Below are 23640 nucleotides of genomic sequence, written 5' to 3' on the forward strand. Positions count from 1 at the left end.
TGTCCTATCTACTGTACACTCCAACAGTACTCTTAACCATCAGTAAATAGGCCGTAGCTATAGAATTGAATATTAGACACGGCATCAAGTAGTTCAAATATTCTCCAAGTCTTCACGACATTAAACCGCAATCCTGCAGGTTGACAATCAAGCATAAAACGCAATACCGCCTCTGCACACCAGAGGGAGATGCTGGCACCCCAAATTTGCTGACCTCTTTTTTAAAACACACGTTAACTCTAAGCCGTCTTCACCACAGAGTCTTTATTTTGGTACGTTCTGTGGACAGCGGAGGCTGATAAAATTCGGAACGACCCGAGCGAGACGTCACCCCCCCGGCCCTCCGCCCCGGAGCAGGCAGCCGCTTCCGAAGACGTGCGCTCGCTTGTCCCTACTCGACGGGGATGCGCGGTAAATCATCATAAGCAGTAAATTAGCACAGCTGTTGAGCGTCTGTGGACTGGCTGTTCTGCGGAGTGTCTGTGGTCTGGCTGTTCTGTTGAGCGTCTGTGGACTGAGCTGTTCTGAACTATGTAGCCACAGAGCTGCGGGATGCTAAATGAACTGTTTCAGATAGGGGTGCTGCTGGCTTTGCACTGAGGCGAAAGCTGTTGCACTGTGAAATGGGTTCAGAGAAAAAAAATAACAAATAATTAAAAATAAATTAACTGCAGCCACATTCGAGCAGACATGCTAATTTCCTCTCTTCTGAGCATTTGTAAAAAAAAATTTGTAAGAAAGCCATCCCAAGACAAAAGTTTAGCGTGATGCAGTGTACCTGGTGTGGACCTGCCACAGCACAGCTCAGCTCTACACCTGTGAGTGAGGTGAGGCCAAGGTGCAGGTAAAGGCAGTGAGTGAGGAGCCAGCCTAAGCCAGGAGTGAGCCAGTGCTGTGGGTGTATACTGGGGTACTGCGTGCTGGCTTCAGCACAGCCCTGAGAGGCCTGGTCCTCTGAGCTGCTGCTTACAGCCACAGTGTGCTGTCTTTCTGTGAGGGCCCAATCAATTCCTACCTAAAATCAGATACCCGTGTAAAATGACCTCTCACAAAATATCGATCATGGTCCTACAGTGATTTTTTAAAATGGACGCCACACCCCCCAGGCTGTCATTAGGGTTAACACTGTAAGATGTTTAAAAAGACCAATATACAACCAATCCCTATTACACACATTCACTTTATCGGTTTTGAAAGCCCATCACAGGTACAGTAAGGAGAACAGGCTGAACGGACGGCACTCTCAGCATCCGGCTATGAGTTGAGTTTCCTGCTCTTCTGTGTGAAACGCTCTGCGTGCCCTGAACCCACCCAGGCAAAAGGGAAACAGCAAGCGACAGAAAAGCAGAATCAGCGCCGCGTTTCTTTGAAGAGAGATGTCTTCGTGAAACACTTCGGTTAAAAACCCCAGATATTTTCTTTTCTCTTCTCTTCTGAGAATCCCACGGTCACACTGATGCAATCAGTTAAATCAGGGAGAGCGCACGCTTTCTAATTTCACCATCGTCCGAGATACGTAGCAAAAGGGGAAGCATTACTAGCAGCATATTAAGAGAAGGAGAATGGAAATGCAGGCCTATGAGTGGAGCTGGACTGGGTCAATGTTAGCACAGTCAGATGTGAGTGCACAACAGCATCTTTACACCCAGTACAGACTTTTCCCAATGACGCATAAACTGTCCAATCCCGCTCGTTCTAACGGATGCCATTCGCCCCCCCCCCCAAAAATATAACAATTATTAAAAATCAGAGGGTGATGACCACCCTTGCTTCACTGACAAACGTTGAGACTGAGCAGAGAGAAACCTGAACAACAAAGTCACTGGAAGTGTGGAGCTAGCTGGAGAAAAAGTGAAGATAAGTTGCTCAAGACCTCCTCGAGACCACAGAAGAAGAAGGCCGGAGGCTACTGGGACAGGGTTTCGAAACTGCATTGAGAAACCGCTGCACATTTAGGCAGAGCATGGAGCGTGGGGAACGGGGCACGCTCCTTCTCAAAATACAGCCGCTGGGGCTGGCGAGGAGTGGAGCGCACAGATTTCGCAACGCCGTGCCCGTCTTCTGTGAGGAAAAATTAATGTTCGGGTCAGCGGGAAACCACTGAGGGAAAAAAAAAAACACACAGAGACACACACCGCACACACACCGCCAGGAAGGACAACGCATGGGGAAGTGTGAGGGACGACCGGGGGAACCAGCATGGCACACGGCAGAGTGGAGTTTTTGGGCATTTCTGAGAAACGCAACCAAAGTGCCACAACAGACCTCACTCCCGAGTGAACTGCCTGGGAAAGATCAGGACCCCTCCTCTACCCGCATCCTACTTCCTCATATAGTGACAGGCAGTCACATGGTCAGTGAGGTCATGTGAGAGTCTGGGTGGCAGGGGAAGGGCCTGATTGGTCAGGGGGCACGAGGTCACAGGTGTGGGCCTGTACTGCCGGGGCGAGGGGAGGAGTCATCTCCACAGACAGGCACAGGGTTGCGAAACACGGTGACACAACACGCCGCAAGCGAGTGGAGATCCACTCCGGCGGGAAACTCTGAGGTGGCGTATCCACGGCGACGGCTGAGACGGACCCTTTCACTCACGAGCAGAAACTGACAGCGCGTATAAATATCACACGTCATAAACACTTCCGTCCCGTCGCCCGCCGCGTCCCCCGAGCGCCCGTACCGCTCTCAGAGACGGGCGTGTTTCCACGTCAGCGGCACTGACACGGGAGCGCCCGAGGGAAGGAGGCGCGGCTGTCAGTCAGCGCGATCGCCGTGGAGACCGTCCGCGCGTCGCTCCCGAGCTCCGGCGCGTCAGTCAACCCCCCCCCCCCGCCCCCCCCGCACCCCGCCCGCCCGCGAATGAGACCTGACAGCTGCCATTAACAGTGGCGGTTAAGCCCCCCCCCCACGCGCTTTAGAGCACGTGCGATCGGGGGGCGGCACGGGGCGTGGGTCATTAATGCCGAATTCTGTGTTGCCTGCAAAGGCCTCAAGGGCCGGTGGGATCACGCTCTACAAGCCCCCCCCCATCCTGGCATGCCAAGGCCGTGTTGGGGTCACTGCGGCGGGATGGCGGGTGTGAGTGAAGGAGGAGTGCGGAGAGGCGAGAGCCCCCCCTGTGCCGCACGGCCTCATGGGATACCGTGGCGTGTCTGGTTACAAATGGAAGCCTTGCAGTCCCACTGTCTTCTCTTAAAGCTGCATGTGGCTGCTCTGAGAAGCACTGGCAATTCATGAGCAGCAGCAATAATTTTAAAAAGTAATAATTATTTACCACCATGCTCATGGGAAAGTCAATGTAAGCCTTTGACCACATCAGAAACATATTAGCTGTGGGGTGATGAGGTTTTTTTTTCTTCAAATGCCACCCATTACTTGTTTTGTGTGAATGTTTTAATTTGTCATTCTAGCGAAACGAAACAGTGGTGGGTCCATAAAATATGGTTACATAATGGTAATGGAAAAGGCTGATAATAAATAGCATAAAAAGACGATAAAAGGACTGATCGGCTTGCCTTCCATCTCGCTAAAGACTTCTCCAACACTCGGAGGAGAAAGTACGACAGGCTGCTTTTAAATTAAAAGCAGGCTGCGTGCAGCTCTTCCAGAAGCCATTTCTTAGAAACAAAAAGAAGCTGAGCCAATTTGCATAAATTTGTGTGCAAATTTGCCTGAATTTCTGAATGTCCCCCCAAAAAAGGAGGAAGCTGCGCTCACTTCGTTATTACACAACCTTAACCTGAGCGGACCAGGCTCGTGTTTCAGTCATTCTAGTCACAGTGCTGAGGGTGAGAGACAGGCTGGATGCACTGGGAGAGCCCAGTCGCTGGTGGGTTTATGGGGAAACAGCCAGAACAGGCAGCAGAGAAGCAGAGGCACACCTGCTCGCAGTCTGAGCGGCGTATCGCTGGATACTGGGCCAGTCACAGCCGAGGAGGTCGGCAGAGTGGGTGGGGGGGGTGTGGGGTGGGGGGGGGGGTCCCCTACCTTGGCGGTCGATCTCGTCACGGGGGTGGGGGGGTCGGGTTGGGAGGGGGTTGGGGTGGGTGGGGGGCGTAGAGGCTGGGGGGCCACCTGGCGATTGATCTCGTTCTACGGGGGGGGGGGGGGTCGGGGTGGGAGGGGGGTGGGTGGTGGGGTTGGGGGTGGGTGGGGTGTACAGGGCGGGGGGGGCCCTACCTTGGCGGTTGATCTCGTTCTGCAGCAGCTCCTCCATGGCCTCCTCCTCGGCGATGTCCAGCGGCGTCTCCCCCTCGCTGTTGACCACGCCCACGTGCGCCCCCTGGCCGATCAGATACCTGCGGAGGCCCACAGGGGTTCAGACAGGAAACAGGAAACCAGGCAGAGGCCTGCACAGGCTTTCAGATGGGCTCCTTCACCCAAATTACTCAACGACAAAATACTGTACCAGCTAGGGATGTGAGGACCAGATCAAATTTTACTCTAGAGAGGTTTGTCATCTCACATGGAAGAAAGCTAGCTAGCTATCATCATGAATTCAGCAGTTATAAGGACATCATCCAAGACACATTTTCATATTTATGCCTTATGCGTTTAGCATATGCTCTTATCCAGAGCGATTTGCACAGCATACATTCTTTTTCCATACAATACATTTACACAGCATAATATTGACTGAAGCACTTCAGGTTAAGCACCCTGCTCAAGGGTGCAACTGCAGCACCCCACCAGGAGCTGCAGGGCCACTTCCCAAATCACTGGGAAGTGGCTTTCATATGCAGGACTGGGCCAGATCCAATCTTAACTTTGGACAAGCGACCTTAGAACTCGGTTACCTCTAAAACTGAGTGGGTGAAGAGCATTTGAACTGAAAAAAAGAATATTGAGAATATTAGTTTATTGTGGCTAATTATTAACTGCCTAATTAAACTTACACAATTAAATGTAACCCAGGAAGATATATACAGGAACCTGCGGAGTATGTATGCTGTGCATGCATGATGCTTAGTCCCTGTGAACAGTAAACGTAGATAAGAGAGGCCAAAAAATAAAGACCTCGCTCAATTAACATCCAGGGACAGAGTGTTCTTGCATCAATACCCCATCACAATTTACGTTCCTTCTAAGCTTCCCTGCATTGTGCCAGTGCCCAGAACGCGCGGTGTACACCACACACGTCTGCGGGCGCGATGTTCTACTGCAGGACACGGTCTCCTTTGACCCAGTGCACTGTCCGTCTGGCCGGCTGATAAAAAAAGCACAGACTGAAATGACTGGACCAGACGAGTAGGCAGCTAACATGCTCATTTGCAAAAGCTGCTTTTCCACGTGGGAGTCAGGCTAAATGCTCATACGCTGGAAAAGCAGCCCAAAAAATACCACCAACGCCTTCAGGCTTCATGAGTCACGAGTGTGGGGCAGCGTGCGGCTGGCCCGTTCGGGCGCCGGTGCGTTTACAGGCTACGAACCGCAACGCGTTTCAGGCGGTTCGGTGAGCCAACCCGGCGTGCGCGGTTTAAAACATCTGATAAATCTTCGGTGGAGTTTTCATTATTATAAGTTTGGGAAAACGCTGAATTCCAAAAGCAGTCTCGTCCCTCCGCCTGTCACAGGGCTGCTCTTCCACGGTATTTAAATGCTTTCGCTGATGACCCCCCCCCCCCCCCCCCCCACCCCCACACCCCCCCAACACCTCTCCCCCACTAACGTAGTCATACTCTCACTCTTGCTCTCCCTCCTCCTCCTCCGCACCGGCATCTTTTTTTCGACCACACAACAGCGTCTGTGGATCTTGGCCGGGGGGTTACAGGAGTCTTGAGGAACCGCAGACCGGCTCTGAATCCGCCACACCACGGACCCGGGGCCTCCAAACGCGTGATTCAGAGCGATGAGAAACGCAGAGCGCGACAGTCACTACCACGGCCAAAACCACTTTCGCTCACAGCCAGTGTGTTCAGAGCCTCTGCGGTGTGGGTCTGGTTCTGACGTTACAGCGGGGGGGGCATCGTACGCCAGTCCAGGGGGGTTTAGCTCTGGTTCCCTTCAATCAGCAGCCAATTAAGACCTGGAGAACGAGCTGTGCGGCCTCCAGCCAAATCAATGACTTAATCAATCAGGCCCAAACGCCCGGGAAATCCACACTGCGTCCCTCCAGGACTGGAGCTCCACACTCTGCGCTAGAGGGCTGTGCGTCCTCTGTGTCTCCTAAAGATCCCTGCAGGCTGGCTGCTTCTCGCCCAGTTTTGAAAAAGATGCCCCGTGACTAATCGGCCAGTGACTGACTCGGGACGCGTGTCAATCTTCAACCCCCGTGAGCCATCCGGACCAATACACCGCTCCCGAAATCCGCCTCAAATTTAGCCAGAAACAGCCCTTAATCAACGAGGGCCGTTTATTGCAAAATAAAAATAAATAAGAGATGAATAAACACACATGATTTTATTTTGCCACATAAATAACCCAGATGGCTCCTCTCAGGGAAGTACTGAAGCAGTGCATCCTCAGAGTGGGCTTAGGAGAGACCAAGACGAGACGCTCAATGCAATATCCCCAGCCTCTTCAGCCACAAGCGCTTCCTACCTCAGGAAATTAACACGCTCTTCTTTAATCCGGCAAGTGTCTGAGGACATCACAACACTGCAGGGAAGGCAGGCCAGATGGTACAGCACTGTGGAGTGCACAAGTACACAAGTGCAGGAGTGCAGAGGCGCCACGCCGCGCAGGCCAGCTCGAAGCTCGTTAAGACAACAGCGACGGCGGCGAGACCCGATCGCAAACAATCGACGACCAGCTGCGGCAACTCGGAGCTGTTTTCACAGGAGGCGTTTTGGGAGAGCGGGGCTGAAACGCGATACGGGCGAGCAGAACCGGGTCACGGAGCGCGGCGGCGGCAGCGGGGGGAACAATGAGCGCGACTTAACCTCCTCGGCTCTCCTTCCCCGACTCGAATGTCAACCGACAAAAAAATCTCCCTTGCGCTCCCATTTCTATAAACGGCATTTCCTACCTCGGGAAAGGTCAGGCTGAAGAATGCCGGCGGGTCACAACGCGATATCAGACCCCCGAATCTTAGCTACGAAAACAGCGCCGTGACCGTGGCTCCCTGAACGGCAACCGCAACGCCGGAGGAAACGAGCCAATCGCAAGGAACGTTACTAAGGAGGTGAACACGGGGGACCAGCTCTGATAGGCGCACACTGGTACATGCGGTTTCGCCCACTACAGCGCCCTACCCGTGTTTCCACGGACACCGCGACCTTCGGCCGCAGAGGGCGGGGGGTGGGGGTGGGGGGGGGGGGTGGCGGCGTTTCAGGACACCGCGGGTGTGAATCTCGACCGCGTGCTCCCGCGTGGTGAAACCTTAACCGCCACCGCGTGAGAAGGCGCCCCGGCTGGGTTTTGGCGGTAACCGGTACCGCGCCAGCAGAACCGCGGTCGGCGAAGCCCGCGACCACACGGCAGACGCCTCGAACGGAACGGAAAAACCCCAGAAAAGGCTCGGCCGCAGAGCGAGGCTCGCAGCGGGAAGGTGAGCGTTACACACGGGCGAGACGGCCGGGTCTCAAACCCCTCACCGATGACCTTTTAAGGCTGCGACTGCACTGGCGTCTGGTCCAGGCGCTCGGGAGATTCGCACTCAAAGGTTCTGGGCTGAGCCGGGTGGGCATCTGCTCGGTCTGCTCCGGCAGCTCCCTTTCCCCCGGCCGCAGTCTCGCTGAGTTTTTTTCTTTTGTGGTAAATTCAAACACGAGTGGATATTACCGCTCGTCGCGTCCGTCCAGCTTGCGGTTCCTGGAAAGGCAGGCAGTGAACCGACGAGCCGTGTCCGCCCCGCCACTGTGCTGAAGTGATTTTGCCTGGCGAGCGCGACCCGGAAGCAGGAAGCGATCCCCACTGCGTCGCGTGCCAAGCGGCAGACCAGTTACACCCCACTCGTACAAAACGGCAACGGTTCTTTAACCCTTTAAGGTGTGTAGTGTTCTTAACGCTGACGCAATAATCACTGCTAACCATTCAAAGCAATGAGTTCTAGGACACAGACTCTATTTTTTTAAGACTGTTCCAATCTCGGGACATAAAAATCAGCTTGAAGGCTGTGCTTAACTTCCACCAGTGCCACGCTTAGCCCTCCGACACCACCATTACAAACGCGTTTAAAACAACTGTTCCCATTTCCCCTTGCAAAAACATAAAGTTAAACACTCACTTAACTGCAACAACTTTGTTTTTAATTAAGGAGAAACAGACATTTGCTCGGCGCGCTAGTTCAAACATACTTCTTGATCAAACGTTTAAACGATAAACAAAATTATGACGTGATTAGCAATCACACATCACTCAGGCCTGGTCTTGGGCCTGGTTCTCCTCTGAAGTGTTTTTGTGACGGTATCCCCTTAAAGAGGGACAGCATCACGGACGGAATGAGAAACGGCGACAGCCTGCAGCTGGCGTTCGCCGACATCTTGGCAGCGTTTTCTCTTGGCCTCAGGATTAGCGAAATCTCTCTCGGCTAGTCAAGCGCTGGCTCGCACGCGGGGTGGAGGGTTCGTCTTAACGCACTTTACCGCACTGTTTACACGTCGTGACACCGAGGTCGGATAAATGCCTTAATCCTCCTATCGCCAGCGCGCTGCTCGAATTTAAGGGGCAGGACTGGCCTAATACCGATACCGGCAAGTAGCATCGGACCAACACCAACGCAGTCGCATAACAGAGGGGGTATCTGATGGCCTTAAGCGAATTCAAAAGCGCTTCAGTCTTTTTCCAGACTGGAGTCACAAACGAGAGAACGGACGGACAGGCCGTCACCACAGCGCGGTACCGCGGGTGAAACGCGACCTCGCGGGGCTTCTGGGTCGGGGGTTCATCGCTTCCGGCTGCGTTTGTGCGGTCGACACTCCAGCACCCGGAAGCCCTGCGTGGGGCCGGCCGGAGGGAGCACGGCTGACCTCACTCAGGTGTGGCGTAAAGGAGAATAGCCACACAACAGCCTGATAAAGGTCAAAGGTCCGTTTCAAAGGGAGAGCCTTACTGGGCGATGTCCATGTAGCCGCAGGAGGCGGCGGCGTGCAGCGGGATCCAGCCCTCGTTGTCCGGCTGGTTGACGCCGGCCCCGTGCTCCACCAGGAAGGTCACCATGTCCACGTTATCGTCTATGCAGGCCTGGAAAGCACAGAGACATGTTTTAGGAAAAAGGGAATCAGAAACAGACCCCCGAACCACTGAGAACAGATTCATCAGTCTGCATAGGGTCCTTTAAAACTACCACGCTAAAAAGTTATTTATCACAGAGGCCTCAAAAAATTATTTTATTTATGGTGCAATGACTTTCATTTTCAGACAGACATCCTGAAGGCGAGTGTAGGCGAGCGCTATTAATAACACTGTATGAAATGACGCTAATATCAATAAATAATAAGCATAAACCGACTAAGTCCCCCCCCCTCCCGAAACCCTCCCCGTCTCAGCAAGCCCCTGTAAACCCTGCGGGTTGCCATGGCAGCACTGGCCTGCCACGCATGGCCATCTGGTCCGAGTCCTTGCCCAAATTTGGGCGGCTCACCGCACCGTATATGGGCAGAGGGAGAGAGAGCCTGTCCGCGTGGCTCGACCGCCCGACCATCTGCCGGAGGACAGGGAGGAGGAGGAGGGCCAGGTGCAGACCACCTCCTACGAATCCCACTCCCCCCCCGAGGCAGTCGGAGCTCCGCCCACTGCACCATAGGCTCCGCCCCACTTCCGCAGGGCCCCAGCATGCACAGGGGCTTGTTGACCGGGCACTTGGCCTCCGCGTTTCACCGACCGGCCCTTTCCAGTTAAGCCCGATGGTCTCAAAACCAACAGCTAGGAAACCTGTGTTATGTGGTTTGTTACACCTCGTGAACATTTGTCAAATTTAAGCCTGCAGTCTAAAATTATTTATGCACTTCCTTTTCCACTTCAAAACTGCTTCAGGATATTTCGACTAAACTCACAAACAAGTTTGCAAATCTTTCTCTTAGTAAAGGTGTCCGTACGGCCCGTTTTGAATTGTGAAACTACTCGGGGGGATCAGCACAAGCCTTTTCCGGAAACTTTCCTGAGTAAGACGCCCCCCCCCCATGCCTTCTGTACCTTATGCTCTCAGACAGCTTTGCTCCCCATTTTCTTTTCCATCTCCCAGGCCGAGGAGCAGCTATGCGCCCCGAGGCTAGCGCAGGCGGCGCTAGCTCGCTCACCTGTGCGTCACGCGCGTTTAACAGAACCTCCGCCTACGCGCCGGGACCTCCCTCCTGCTGCTGATCCAGCCGTGTTTACGACGGCTAAAGGTGCCCGAGGGGCCCTGCCAGCGCAGCAGCCACCGGTGGAGACGTAGGCAAAAAAAAAAAAAAGCTGCATTCTGTAGCACCTACTCCCGCCTGAACACCACTGAACACCTGAGACAGGCTGACATTTACAAGATCACAAACGTGCGATTAGAACGTTCTCATCGGAACATTCTGATGCTGATGTCACAATCGGCGCTGGTGACTGTGAAGCGGCGGAGCTCCAGAACACCGACTTCCCGATTCTGAGAAACATTCTGCCCTCCAAAGGGTTAAAATGATGCTGCTGAGAGGAGGAGGGGCTTCGCATTCCTTGCCGTGGAGCATTAAGGGCAGTTTTTTTTTTTTGTAATCACAACAAGACGCTACAGATATGTCCCTTTTGTGAAGACCTGAAAGGAGATGAGGCAACGTTAGCCTCTGCGGCGGCGCGGAATGCTAGCGCAGAGCCGCGTAGTGTGCCGCCGCTCTCCCGCAGGCCGGGGGCCCGCGCCAGGCATTCCGGGAGCCCTCGGACGTGTAGCGACCGAGCGCGAGCGCGTCCGCGCTCAAACCTGTTCCGCCGGCGCCGCGGCTCCATCTTCCACACGCCGGAGATCTGTGAGTCACCGGCGCGGCGTCAGCGCACACACGCGCATACGCGCACCCCCACCCCCCCCCCAACCCAGAGCGGGGGCGCCAATCAGGAAAACACCGGACGACCGCTTTTAAAGAACACGTCCGGTCTCCCCGGCGATCAGTCACCACGGCGCTAGCCGCCGGTGGGCTCCCGCGGCGACGGCACCCGGCGTTTGGTTGCCGGGCGAGCGGGTTTTTTTTTTGTTCGCGGAGCGGCAGCCAAATGCACAGGGCCCGAGGAAACGAAAAGCTACGCGTGAAGTTAGCTCGGAGGCTAGCGTCGACGCGATCGCGATCACAACAGCACAAGCGCAGGAGCGGGAGCAGGAGCAGGAGGGTGTAACCCAGGCCAGCCACACACAATTATCAGCTCCTTTTATTAGCCCTCTTCCAGGTGTGTGTCAAAGGTGCAGACCTGCTTCTGCACACAAGCAGCTGGACAGGAGCCTGCAGCTCTCATAGCGCTCCTCCTTTCTGACACGTTTGCCCTTTACAGAGATGAGTATTTACTCAAGGCAGTTCAGGGAAAGTACCTTGGCTCCAGGGTATAATGTCAATATTTTAAATGGGACGTTCCAAACCTGCAACAAACCGGGTTCACAGGCCCAGTTCATAATCCCAACTGCCCAACCGCACTTCCAAAAAAGCAGGCAAACCAATTACCCGTGACAGAGGGGCGCTCGGGCCAGGAACACGGGACCAGACACGGCTGTGTGGTTTTTCAGCTGCTACCGTGCAGCTCCCTCCGAAATGTCCCCGGGGGGGTCCCGCGGCTAACGCCCAGCGCCCGCCCCCCCCCTCCTCTGGAAGACGGAGACGGCACGCGTGGGCGCGGTGTAGAATTCCGCCCCCGGCTTAGCGTGGCACGTCCCACCAGGCCGGCGTGGAATTTACACACAGCGAGTGTGACTTTAATTAGCACCGCCGAAGACCCGGGGCTGGCCCGGGGCCAAGCGGGGGGGGGGGGGGGTGTATGCTGGTCTGTGGTGTAGCGGGTGCGATGGGGACCTGCCCTGGACTGCAAGGCCCAAGGCCTCCCTATTCGGCTTCTTCAAACAGGCTATTCTAAAGGCAAGAGTGCAGACTTCTGGGAAACTGAGTGCAGGTTTCTGGAAAATTCTGACCCAGAGGGCAGGAGAGGATTGTGGGAAATGTAGTCCACACAGGTCAACATTAAGCCCCCCACACTTGCCACATGATACTCGTAGAAAGACTGAATGCAGAATGCTGTTCATATACATGTTTCCAGTGAAGGGATCAGGCACTGCAGCGAGTTTAAAATCTCTGCAAAGCAACAGTGATTTCATGAAACTTTTTAGTTTGTGTTTTGAACTCAAAACACAGCGCCACCGTGTGTTCTATTTGGAGCGATGCTGAAGGGCTGCAGCCAAGCTGTGTCAAGCCGGCAAGTTTGCATCATATCATGTAGAATGGCAAAATTTAAAAACTGCTTTTGTGGAAAGGCCACACCAATTGCAAGTGCACTGGCACACTGCAGCCTTTTTTTTTTTTTTTCTTTTGAGGTGTGGCAGTTCTCTAATATCGACTCATTCCATTCATTCATTCAGAGCAGCGCGTTCGCGTCGCTCAGCGATACCACGAACCCATTGTTAGGGCTGAATTTCTCAGCACAGGTATCATGCCACAGAAAACCCGCAGCATGACATGCCCAGGCAACAGCAGAGAAAGGAAACAATGGGGGGGGCGGGGGGAGAATAATACGCTGCTTTATTCTACATTCACACTCGGCAGAGACGTACCAAAGGCAGGAGAGCAGTGACCCGTTCAGTTCAACTTCCAACGCAGCGATGGAATCCGCCACCATCGGCTGCACCGTCATCACCGCTGACTGACTTTTTAAACTAGCTAGCACGTCAGCCATCTTGAAAACCGATCTCCAGGATTCGCATGAAAAGCCGCATTGAGGCTGAAGCTCCCACTAAAGCTAAGGTTTTAAAAGCAAACCGCCACAACCGAAAAAACCAGCAAGCGCAAAGGAGGCACCAGATACGACAGCAGAGTCAACACATTTTCTACAGCAGATATCGTACACACATACACGCCGAGCCTGCAACTCTCGCAGAGCACAGTCCTGCCATCTTCCCTAGCGACAGGTCTGCTGTCTACGCACGCATGTCCAATGCAACACGGTGGGCAACATCTCCTGGGTTACAGCCGGCAGCGAGGGGTAGGGTCATGGTTCAGGGGGGGGCACGTTCGGGGGGGGGCACGAGCGAGCACACACGGTCTCTCCGGGTAGCATTCACACATCCTGACACACGTCCAGACTAGAAGCCACTTATAAAATATTGTTTCTTCTCGCTGGTCGGTGACGTCAGAGCCCTGACACCTTCACAGAGCACGGCTGGGAGGGGGGGGGGGGTCTGACTCAGATTACAGTATCTACCCAGGTGGGCGGCGGTGTGAAGTAATGTGAAGGAGGAGTCATTTCATTTAACGCTTTTAACTCAAACACACTCCATATGCACGAAGGGCGGGTTAAATAAGCTTGTTCCTGTGTCGTTTCCTACCTTCTGCTATGCGAGAAGTTTCCTCAGACACTACTGGACCCATATCTATCTGGGGGTTCAGGCCTGGTCTCCTCAGAGAAAGAGTGTCTGTGTGACGTCTGCGTTTTCTGTAAGGAACTGCACTGTACGAATAAATCTGATGTGACATGATTTGATTAGATTTTCTAGACCTCTGGAAAATCTCATTCAGAGGGAGAAAGGAATACAGTCCTTTGGAGTGTCGCAGGAGAAATGGGGGGGGGGGCACTGGATGGGTCCGAACCGCACATCTAACCGCCTGAAGAGAGGCCCAGCTCACTTCACAGTTTATTAAAGTTGAACATGCCCGCAAGCAAGCAGCCGATTAGCCTGAGCTATCTATAGATTAGCTTAATAAAGCCAGCCCAGACTCCACGGGGTGAGCATGGAGAAGACCACAGCGCTAACAAAGCCGCGTCCATCACAGGCGACGCTCGAGTCCCAAAATAACCACGGCGGAATTCGCGGCTCAGGCCCAGGGCCGAAGCGGGAGAGATGGGGTGAAATCCCGTCACAAAAGGGACCCCCCCCACCCCAAAAAAAAAAAAAAAAAGTGTTTCAGTGATGTCCGGGGCAGTTGCCGTGGCGATGGGGTCTGAAACAGAAGTTGGCCCTCGCTAGGTGAATGTAAATAAGAAAAGGGCTTTATTTTAAGGCGTGTTGGGGTCGCTCGGAAAGTCGCGGGACAGGAGTGTTGGACCGGCGCCAGAACTCGGACCCCGGATGTGCTGGTCACACGGAGAGGGCTCAAGCTCAGAAACGGATCGTGTATCATGTCAACTGAGATCATTAACAGTGCGTTTATACACAGGCTCCCCATCCGGTTTGTTTACAGCTCTGTCATCTTCACATTAAAAAATGATCTCCTCCATTTTGGCTCCATATTCACGGTACGGGCGCCTGATGGCTGCAGTCAGAACACAGCCAGCGCGGCAACCGGCGGACCGATGGGGGAAACACACAGATAACACGTAAGGCAAGCGTGTGCTCGTAACATGTGAAGCAAGCGTGTGCTCGTAACATGTGAAGCAAGCGTGTGCTCGTAACATGTGAAGCAAGCGTGTGCTCGTAACATGTGAAGCAAGCGTGTGCGCGTAACATGTGAAGCAAGCGTGTGCTCGTAACATGTGAAGCAAGCGTGTCGCAGTTTCCACTGACGTGCCGAGCGGCCGGTGCTCTGCCACCGCGCAGGGTCACGTGACCACACGCCCGGCCACAGCGATGGGCGCTGGAGGAGGCTAAATATAGCCACACCAGGGCACATACCTCGCGGGCGGGCACCGCACGGGGGGTTTTTGCGACAAACCGAGAAAACAATTTTTAAAGAGACCTGAGGAAGTCCTGTGATGACGGTGAAACTGTTTTTGCCGAGTTTCTCCAAAAGGACTTTCCAAAGATTAGGCCTACACCTACTGAAAATCTGGAGGCCTGGAAACACTTGCAAAGCAGTCAAAAAAAAAAACAGCTCGGTATAGGAGGACTTCATTATCAAGAATTCCCACCCCCCCAACCCAAAAAAAAAAAGTAAAAGGGTTGGAGGATTGGAAGTTGCAGTGATGTCACCTTTTCAGCTGCAAGGATGCCCTTTGAGCGTCCCCTCGGACACGCCGACCAGGAAGTGAGCGCAGACAGCAATTACGTGGCCCCATGACTCATAGATACAGCAGGATTCATTAGGCAGGTTACATAATCCGCCCGCTGGACTGGCCCCCAAACAGCCACAGCCCTGGACTGCACCAGCACAGCGCCACACCTCACATCTAAAGGCACATCTGCCAAAGACTAACCGAATTAAAGACGTCCTGCTCATGAACCACCTTCTGCTACTGACACTTAGCCTATATCTCTCCGTCTTCAGCAAAATGTAGGCTAATTAGAAAAACATCCGGAAATGAACCTTATCAGTAACCGAACGAAAGCCGTCGTGCTCACGAAGCACCTTCTGTTACTGACAGCTGGCGGCTCGGACTGAAGGCCCGTGATTCACCCACAGCACGCGTCACTGCATGACCGTCACTCGCACAGCTCATACTGGGGTGTTCTTCCCCCTTCCACACACAGAGAGAGAGAGAGAGAGAGAGAGAGAGAGAGAGAGAGAGAGAGAGAGAGAGAGAGAGAGAGAGAGAGAGAGAGAGAGAGAGAGAGAGAGAGAGAGAGAGAGAGAGAGAGAGAGAGAGAGAGAGAGAGAGAGAGAGAGAGAGAGAGAGAGAGAGAGAGAGAGAGAGAGAGAGAGAGAAAGAGAGAGAGAGAGAGAGAGAGAGAGAGAGAGAGAGAGAGAGCGAAAGAGAGAGAGAGATCACCACCCTCCCTCTTCACGGCCAGCTATTATTTAATTAATATTATTTATTTATTTAAATATTTAAACATGTATTTATTTCATAAATCATCGTGCAACGTTTTCAGCCCTCAGGGCCTCTTCAGTAGGAATCATTTGTAAATCGTTTGTATACCTGATAAAAAATAAAAAAAATACTGTGACAGCTCAAAACTTGGTACGATAATTTATGGAATAAATACATTAAAATTATGAAAGCGGAACCTACCGCAGCGTGCTAGCTATTCTTAAACAATACTGATAATCTTTTTAAAAAAAAATTTTACTCGGCACCTGGAGATGCCACGTCCGCGTGTGCGTATGGGATTTCCCTAAACCCAACACCCACTTGAAGAAGGGCAGTCAGATTGTTCCATACTTTAAAAGGCTCTGCGCCTCTCCACTGTTCCTGCAGAGCGGTACAAGATGTGCGACTGGCGAACGACCTCACTGAGCACATCGCCCCTGACAACGGAGCAAAACCTACACCCCCTGACGCCACCTTTAGCTACTCTATCACCTCGCCGGAGAGGATCTTCATACACCCGCCAATGAAAACACACCGCGGGCCAACCCCAGAGAGAGGGGAAACTCAGAACTCTTATCGTCCCCGAGCGCTTCACGCCACACAGCCAGGGGTCCCTGGCGTACTCCCCCCCCCTTGCCTTGACCCCCCAGCCCTGACACCGAAAGCACCTGGCGCCATTTTAGAAAAGGAAGAAGAAAAAAAAAGGCGCACCTTTGGTTCGAGCGCGGCCGACAGCGAGCGGCGGCGAGACGGCGCTGGGGGAGGGGCCGGTCCGGAACGCCCGGAATTCCAGGGCCCCGTCTTCAGCTGCCACGCATTCCTGCTCCACCCCCCTCCCCCACCTTCTGGTGAGTGACAGCCCCTCACCTTGACGACGCGGCCCATCGCCGTGACGACAAATAAGGCCCTGGAGCCCTCCTCCTCCTCCTCCTAGCCCTCACTGCTGCTCAGGGGGCCCCAGCAACGGGAGTGGCTGAGCCGTCTTTGAGACAGGCCTGCGCTACGTGCTACATGCTAACGCTAGGCGCTATGTGCTCGCGCCATGTGCTAGGCGCTACGTGCTCGCGCTATGCGCTACATGCTAACGCTAGGCGCTATGTGCTAGGCGGTACGTGCTCGCGCTATGCGCTACGTGCTCGCGCTATGCGCTACATGCTCGCGCTATGTGCTACATGCTAACGCTAGCTGCTGAACTGGTGTGACTGAGCAGCTCTTAGCGCGGCGGCGTAGCTGCGTAGCCGAATTTAGAACGCGCCGCGCTTCGCTCCGAATAAATCTAATTCGGGCCGCTCCCATTCTTCCAAGCCCTGTCAGATGAAAGCCTTATCGCCGCACACAGCTCCGGGAGGAAGTATCCCCTTTCCGTTATGACCGTCCGCCATCTTTGGGACTACTTCGTCCAGGAAACCTGTCGTTAGCCTATATCTCTCAGTCCACAACAAAATGTAGGCTAATTACCAACATCCACAAATTAGCCTGTGGATTACATAACGCAGCTCTCAGAGCTTAAGCCCTCATCGAGTTTAACAACAACATGCGCATTGCTAACAGAGAAAAGGAAGAGAGGACCTAAAGGACGCCCAAACAGTTGTAGGAATTCTCATTTTAAAAAGATTGCTTTAATAATTTGGTGTGCGTTCAGAGTGTTTAGAGGAGACCCAGAGAAAGAGAGAGTTGATTACAAAAGCAGGCGCTGACCCCACAAGGCAATGCTGTTAGTCCTGTGTTACACTTCTTTCTCAGGAAGGACTAAAAATTTCATAACAGAATCTATATCACTTGCCCATTAATCTTTATAATTTAAACCAACAGCCTGTCAGGGTGATGCATAAATGTATCTAGTGATGGCAGGTCCTTTTGAGCATTCATCAGGAGAAAGAGCTTTGCAAACAGGGCTTGCAGCAACATAGCTTAGCAGCAACCGGAATCCTACAGAAATGAAACAGTTGGGATGGGACTCCGCTGCCTCCTAATAAACAGCCTTGGCCATGCTGTAGACTACAGAGAGGGGCTTGCTGACCCACGGCAACAAAAACATTTCTCCGCATTACATGGGAAATATAAAGGCCATGAAAAATAAAAATGGAACTATGGAACTGCCGGCTGCCAGAAAACAGACACAACGCCATTCTATGAAAAGGCAGCAAGAACATAATGAGCACTGATGAGCATTATTATGCAATTTCTACAGCTACTGGTACTACCGATCACTATTGCTGCTACTACAACTACTAACTGTGGCAGTATTTCAGAGCCAAGAGGCAGGCTTTCCATTGTGGACACAGTGGAGCTTAAACAAGCCATAAAACTATTCAAAAAGACACAATAAACTTATTCAATCCGTAAATACAGCAGTTAAAAACAGCCCCAGCAGAATCTGACAGAGAATGAAGTTTGTCAACTCCTGCACACTTTCTGTGTGCGCAGGATACAGCTTTCACTCATTCCCATAGTGGTCAGGGAACGTTCTATTCAAAATTTGGAAATTAAATTTTAAGACAGGCATGTAGGTTTTTACAGCCAACGTCTCATTCAGGAAGTCGTTTTATGAGGGCTCGCTATCGTTTTCCTCTCTCCCAGCTGAAAGGAAATTTCCAGGCTTTTCTTGTATTTTTAGAACGAGGTCGGCGGCCCAGTTTGAAACGAGCCCCCGCGGGCCGCGTTCGGCCTGACGAGCGAAGAGCGTCTTACGAGCCGCGACCGCCAGGCTTTTGTCCCTCCAGCCCCAACCCCCGTCCTGCAGGTGAACTCCAGGGGACACGGGCTGCTGCCTATTGACCTGAGGAAGGGTGGGGCTCTAGAGGGGCAGAGGTACACAGGTATCCGCTCTGGGACTACAAAGCAGGCTCTATTCATCTTCAATTTTCTAAAAAAAAAAAAAAATGTGACAGCAGTTCATCTTCATGTACCCTCCATATACTCTCACAGGCTTAGGCTACATTTGTAAATGCACAAAAAAAAAATGCAGGCCTCAAATACGAACATTATGGCCACAACTGAGTATCTCAGTTAGGAGGCACAGTACGACAAACCATCACGAATGACTCTTTAAAAGCGCGAAGCCATAACAAACGAACACAAACGTCAAGCCCGAGCAGATCTGTGATCTGTGATCTGCTGTGCTTCTCCACTGGCTCAGAGTGTCCTGTACTCTCCATAACTTCCTGTATCTGCTCGTGTGTTTTGATAAAGCCTTTATCGCGGTTCGCAGAAATTAAACCAGCAGCATCATATCGGAGGCAGACAGCAGGTTTCACTAGTTCAGTCAGTGACACACACACAGATGAAACAACATTTTGTCAAGTGCATGAACTTTTCAGGAAGCAGGAGAAAAGCAAAACTCTGTTTTATGAGTCAGCTTCTAATTATGAGGCGGTAAAGAATAGACGGACTTTGAATTTGAGAGCGAGGGCCTCTCTTTCTTTTTTAAAAAAGCCGGATCTGATCAGCTTTCCCATATAAAGCAAGCAGGGCACAGAAAACGACCACTTCTACAGGCCAAAGCCAGAGGCTCGCCCTCTCCCCCCCCCACCCCCACCCCCCAAACGCCCCCCCCACCCATTTCTCCAGCCACCTCACGCTCGCAGGGCCGAGTCCTCGTGTAACATACCAGTGGAGAAATTCCCAGATAAGTAACACCCCGGCCTCAGAGTTTCAAGGATCAGCCGGGAACACCGCCCCCCCGTGATGTCATAGGCAGAGGAGAATGCGGGCACTTCCACAAAAGGAATTCCTCGTTACAGTCCCTGTGTGTGTGCTGTGAGTGCGTGTGTGTGCTGTGTGTGCGCATGTGTGTTTGCGCAAATGTGTGTGTGTGCATACTGGGTGTGCGTGCTGTGTGTGTGTGTGCGTGCATGCTGCATGTGTGAGTGCGTGTATGCGTGTGTGTGTGTGAGCATGCGGGTGTGTGTATGTGTGCCTGTGTGAGTGCACTCCCCTCTGTTTGGCCGGGCCTAAAAGGCAGCCCCTGTGCTCCCGCGGGGGGCCATGCAGAGGGTGTCAGCAGCCAGGGGCCCAGCAGCTGGGCCTCTCCAGCGTGGAGGAGCCTGGGCCCGGGGTGCTCACAGAGTCCCTGGCAGAGAGAAGAGCGCCGCTGCCGCTGCTCCTGCTGCTGCTGCTCCTGCTGCTGCTGACCATATATGGCCCTGGGATTCCCATGGAAAAAGCAGACCCGCACAGGAGGAGGAGGAGGGGAAAGGAGGAGGAGGAGAGGAGAGGGGGAGAAAAAAAAGAAAAAAAGACGTACAGAGACGGTCCCTGCACATTTCATTCGGGTTTATATTCGGCAGCCAAAACAAAAGCGGCACTCAGGGGCCCCGGTCAGTTTCCCCCAGCCCTTTAACTGCCGGGGGTCCGGGGGAGGAAGACCAGGAGGAAGACCAGGAGGGAGGAAGACCAGGACAGAAGGGGTGCAGGAGAGGCGGTACTGCCCCTCAGGCCCTCTCAGGCCGAAAGAGGGACGCTGTGACGGGGATGAAGGGTCTCAGTGTGATTCAGCGCTCAAACACCCCGTCATCGGTGCACTCGGCCCCCTGCCGCTGGCCGCCGGCCCCGCTGCGGGACTGGAGGGGTTAAAGTGAGGATGCGTTTCCTTCAGCGCGATGCTCTGCGGCTACGCTAACTCTGCGCGGCGCGCTAACTCTGCGCGGTGCGCTAACTCTGCGCGGTGCGCTAACTCTGCGCGGTGCGCTAACTCTGCGCGGTGCGCTAACTCTGCGCGGTGCGCGAGCTCAGTCCGGCGCGGTGCCCGGTGCGGTCTCTAACAGCGCGGAGCACGAGCCCGCCTGCAGCCACCGCGCAAGGCAAGCTCAACCCACATAGCTCAGCCGGGGGGGGGAGGGGGGGGGGCAGATGACTATCAGACAGAGCAGCGCTTCCTGCTCGGCTGCGTGGGGGCGCGGGTTCTCCCTGCAGAAGCACGTCCCGGACGGTTGGTGTTTTGGGTCAGCAGAAGCAGCCAGTGTACTTTTATGGAAGCGGTCCCGGCAGATCAAACAGAGGGGGCGGGGGGGGGGGGGGGGGGTTCCAGGGGCCGCACTGATGAAAGCCGGCTTCTTGACGGGACGGGACAGACCGCTCAAACCGCTCGCGAGGAAGCCAGAAAAATAAACAGCCACTTCCTGTTCCTCTTCTGCCCCAAAATCTTTCCTTCCCACAATTCTCCGCCTCAAACGCTGGACTTGCACATCAGTCAAACCGGTGACACCTAGGAACTCGTAAATTAATTTTTAAAAACGTAACAAAAACATGGTACCAAAAAAAAAAAAAAAAGCTATTGTGGTCACACTGCGGTTGTGATTTTTGGGGTAGGAAGCGTCTCGCTACGCCCCAGCGAACGTAAACTCACTCAGGACATTGCGGGCTTGTGCCGGCCTTTTTCGGGGGAAACCTCCAACGAACGCGTCGACCGAATGAACCCTACGGATCGGTAATTATGCAGCAAGGGAAAGTTTTTCGGCACGGGGACCCGGAGCCTCGTCTGAGACGCGGGGGGGGGGCCACGCGCGGTCGCTCTCGCGCCCAGCGGCGTGACGAACGGCGACATCAGTCACGGCACCTGGAAGCTTTAATCGAGCGCAGGCGGCTTGAACGGCGTCCAACGCCTGGAGCCGCTCTGACAGCGCGCGGAGACCGCAGTCACAAGCGCACCTGCAGTCCCCCTGTTTACACTGTGAGGTGTGTGGGCCCGCGCTCGCCCTGTGATTGGCCTGCGCGGCACACGTGACAGCTGTGCCGATGGGAGGAGGAGGAGGAGGAGAGCGCGCACTGTGTGAGGATAATGCGCTCCTTCCTCATTAGCGCGTGTGTGTGTGTGGGGGCGGGGGGGGGGGGGGAAGCCCTGTAACCTGTAATTAAAGGCTCAGGCTTCGCGGGAGTTTTCACTGCTGACGTCACAATGGCTCTCTGCAGCAAGGCAAACGGATCAATGCCATTAGGACAGGCCAGAGGCTCACGCCCTGCTGCTCCCACTCTCTGGCTAAGACAGCAAAGTAAATTTCCTATTACACCCTCCACAAAAAATACCCCAAACTCTTTTTCTCCCTTTTACTGAAGTCATTTTTCCTATAAGTAAGAATGCAAAAAAATTCTTACTTTATTGTTATTTGTTTATTTTATCATTTTATTCATTTATTTATTTGTTTTGGGGAAGGGGGGGGAGCAAAATGCAAGCAATGCAAATACTAATAAGAGGAACATAGTTCCCAGTGTGGAGACGATGGTCTTGCACTGACAGAGCAGAGGTGTCAATGCCACGTCCGGGAGCAGCCACCTGATGCCCGTGCTGATCCTGGAGCGGAGGAGAGCGGGCGCGGGGGGCGTGGGGTGCAGGGCATGGGGTACGGGGGTGCGGGGCGTGGCACACGGCTGCATCCTCCTCTGTTTACAGAGCGCAGGTAATGGTTTAGCTACAGGGCGGACCTGTTCTGGAGCCATTGTTCCCTCGCTCTGACAAGAGCCCAACACAAACAAGTCAGAGCGGCTAATTTTAGTGCGCTTCTGGGAGAGCCTACGCTCAAGACGCAAGCGGCATTCTTTTCTTCAATAAAGACAGCCAAATATGGAAAACGGAACTAATATGGAAAATTACCATTACTAAACAATAAGCAAATGCCCCAAATTTAAATTAGATTCAAGCAGCACTGTACGACTGAAATGCACATAAACTCTCAAAAATCATACGGAATGCAGACTACTCTTTCCTCAAAGGAGGTCACTGGAGAGAGGTGGCTAGAGCCAGAACCGTCACAGAGAACGCCTTCCCTCTGCAAGCTTTCCTTTTCCTGTGCTGAGCTGCCACAGCCACTGGTACTGAACACTCCTGAGAACATCAGGGTTTGTTAGGGCTGCTAGTGGTCCATTTACCTCACCGGACATGCAGACAACACTTCCCTGGTTGTGTGCTTCTCAGAAGAGAACGTTGACATAATTTCATCGAAACTGTTTTATATTACTCAGTTTGGGAGGGAAATTATGATTTATGAGGACTTCGACCGCATTGAATTTTTCCCCATTCCCCCAAAACATTCAGGGTTTTCAAGGCTTTCAAGGGCCCTCCTGAGGTCAACCCCTAATTAGGCTATCTTTCAGAGAACGGCCCAAGGAGTCCCATTCCAACGGGCCTTTCGTCAGACAGCTCAACTCCACGCCCAAATTCGATCGAGCAGCGAGGAGAGCCAGAAAGGTCAGGTGTTCCGTGTCCCACACAATTCGCAGGGCAGAGTGTTCCCCTCGGCCAAAAGCACGGGGTCCCCTCGGAGGCGTGGAGCAAGCCACACTTCACGAGGCTGCCTGAGAACACGGTGGAAGCACCCAAGATGAACTCACGAGATTCGCTGAGGTCAAACGCTGGAATGACCAATCAGGCGACTCCTCTCTTACTGAACATAGACTTTGGAGAGAAAGTGAGAACAAAGAAGCAGGTGCCAAATGATGTTATCTGATAATCGTGAGCAGGTCTTGAAACTTCTACTTTACATGCAGAATAAGCAGCTTTTTAGGGAACTAAAAAGTTCAGTTTGAGAAAAAAAAAATCCAAAGGTCTAGCTGAACGCGTCAAGTAAATGACAATTCGATGGACAGCACACTGATGATTCATGAATAATCCGTCAACAAAATGTCAGTGATTTCTTTTTTTTTTTTGAACAGAGAACAACTTTATATAGCTTCCAAATACAAGAGAAAAAGTGGCCAACTTTGGCACAGATAAACCTTCATTTATCTGTGCCAAACGTTGGCATGCCACCACGGGGTCTGTAGTCTGCAGGTTATGCCGTACCGGCGAGGCCAGCCAAGCACTGGGGCGAATGTCAAAACCAGTGAGGAAATGGCATAGCAGGGCAAGAGCTGCATAGCCAGAAAGGGTGTGGT

At 53.2% G+C, this 23640-nt stretch overlaps 1 protein-coding gene across 1 annotated transcript in view; it reads right to left on the reverse strand.

Moving 5' to 3' along the window:
- Positions 1–23640, reverse strand: part of ppp1r12a (protein phosphatase 1, regulatory subunit 12A) — a 61666-nt gene that overhangs the window by 28520 nt on the left and 9506 nt on the right. Inside the window, exons 2-3 of the mRNA XM_064342027.1 lie at positions 8990–9120; positions 4158–4295 (exon numbers count right to left, since the gene is read on the reverse strand). Coding sequence (XP_064198097.1) covers positions 4158–4295; positions 8990–9120 — 269 coding nt within the window. The remainder of the gene's footprint in view (positions 1–4157; positions 4296–8989; positions 9121–23640) is intronic.

This window comes from Anguilla rostrata, chromosome 7, assembly GCF_018555375.3.
Source record: "Anguilla rostrata isolate EN2019 chromosome 7, ASM1855537v3, whole genome shotgun sequence".
In the NCBI taxonomy this organism is placed as follows: domain Eukaryota; kingdom Metazoa; phylum Chordata; class Actinopteri; order Anguilliformes; family Anguillidae; genus Anguilla; species Anguilla rostrata.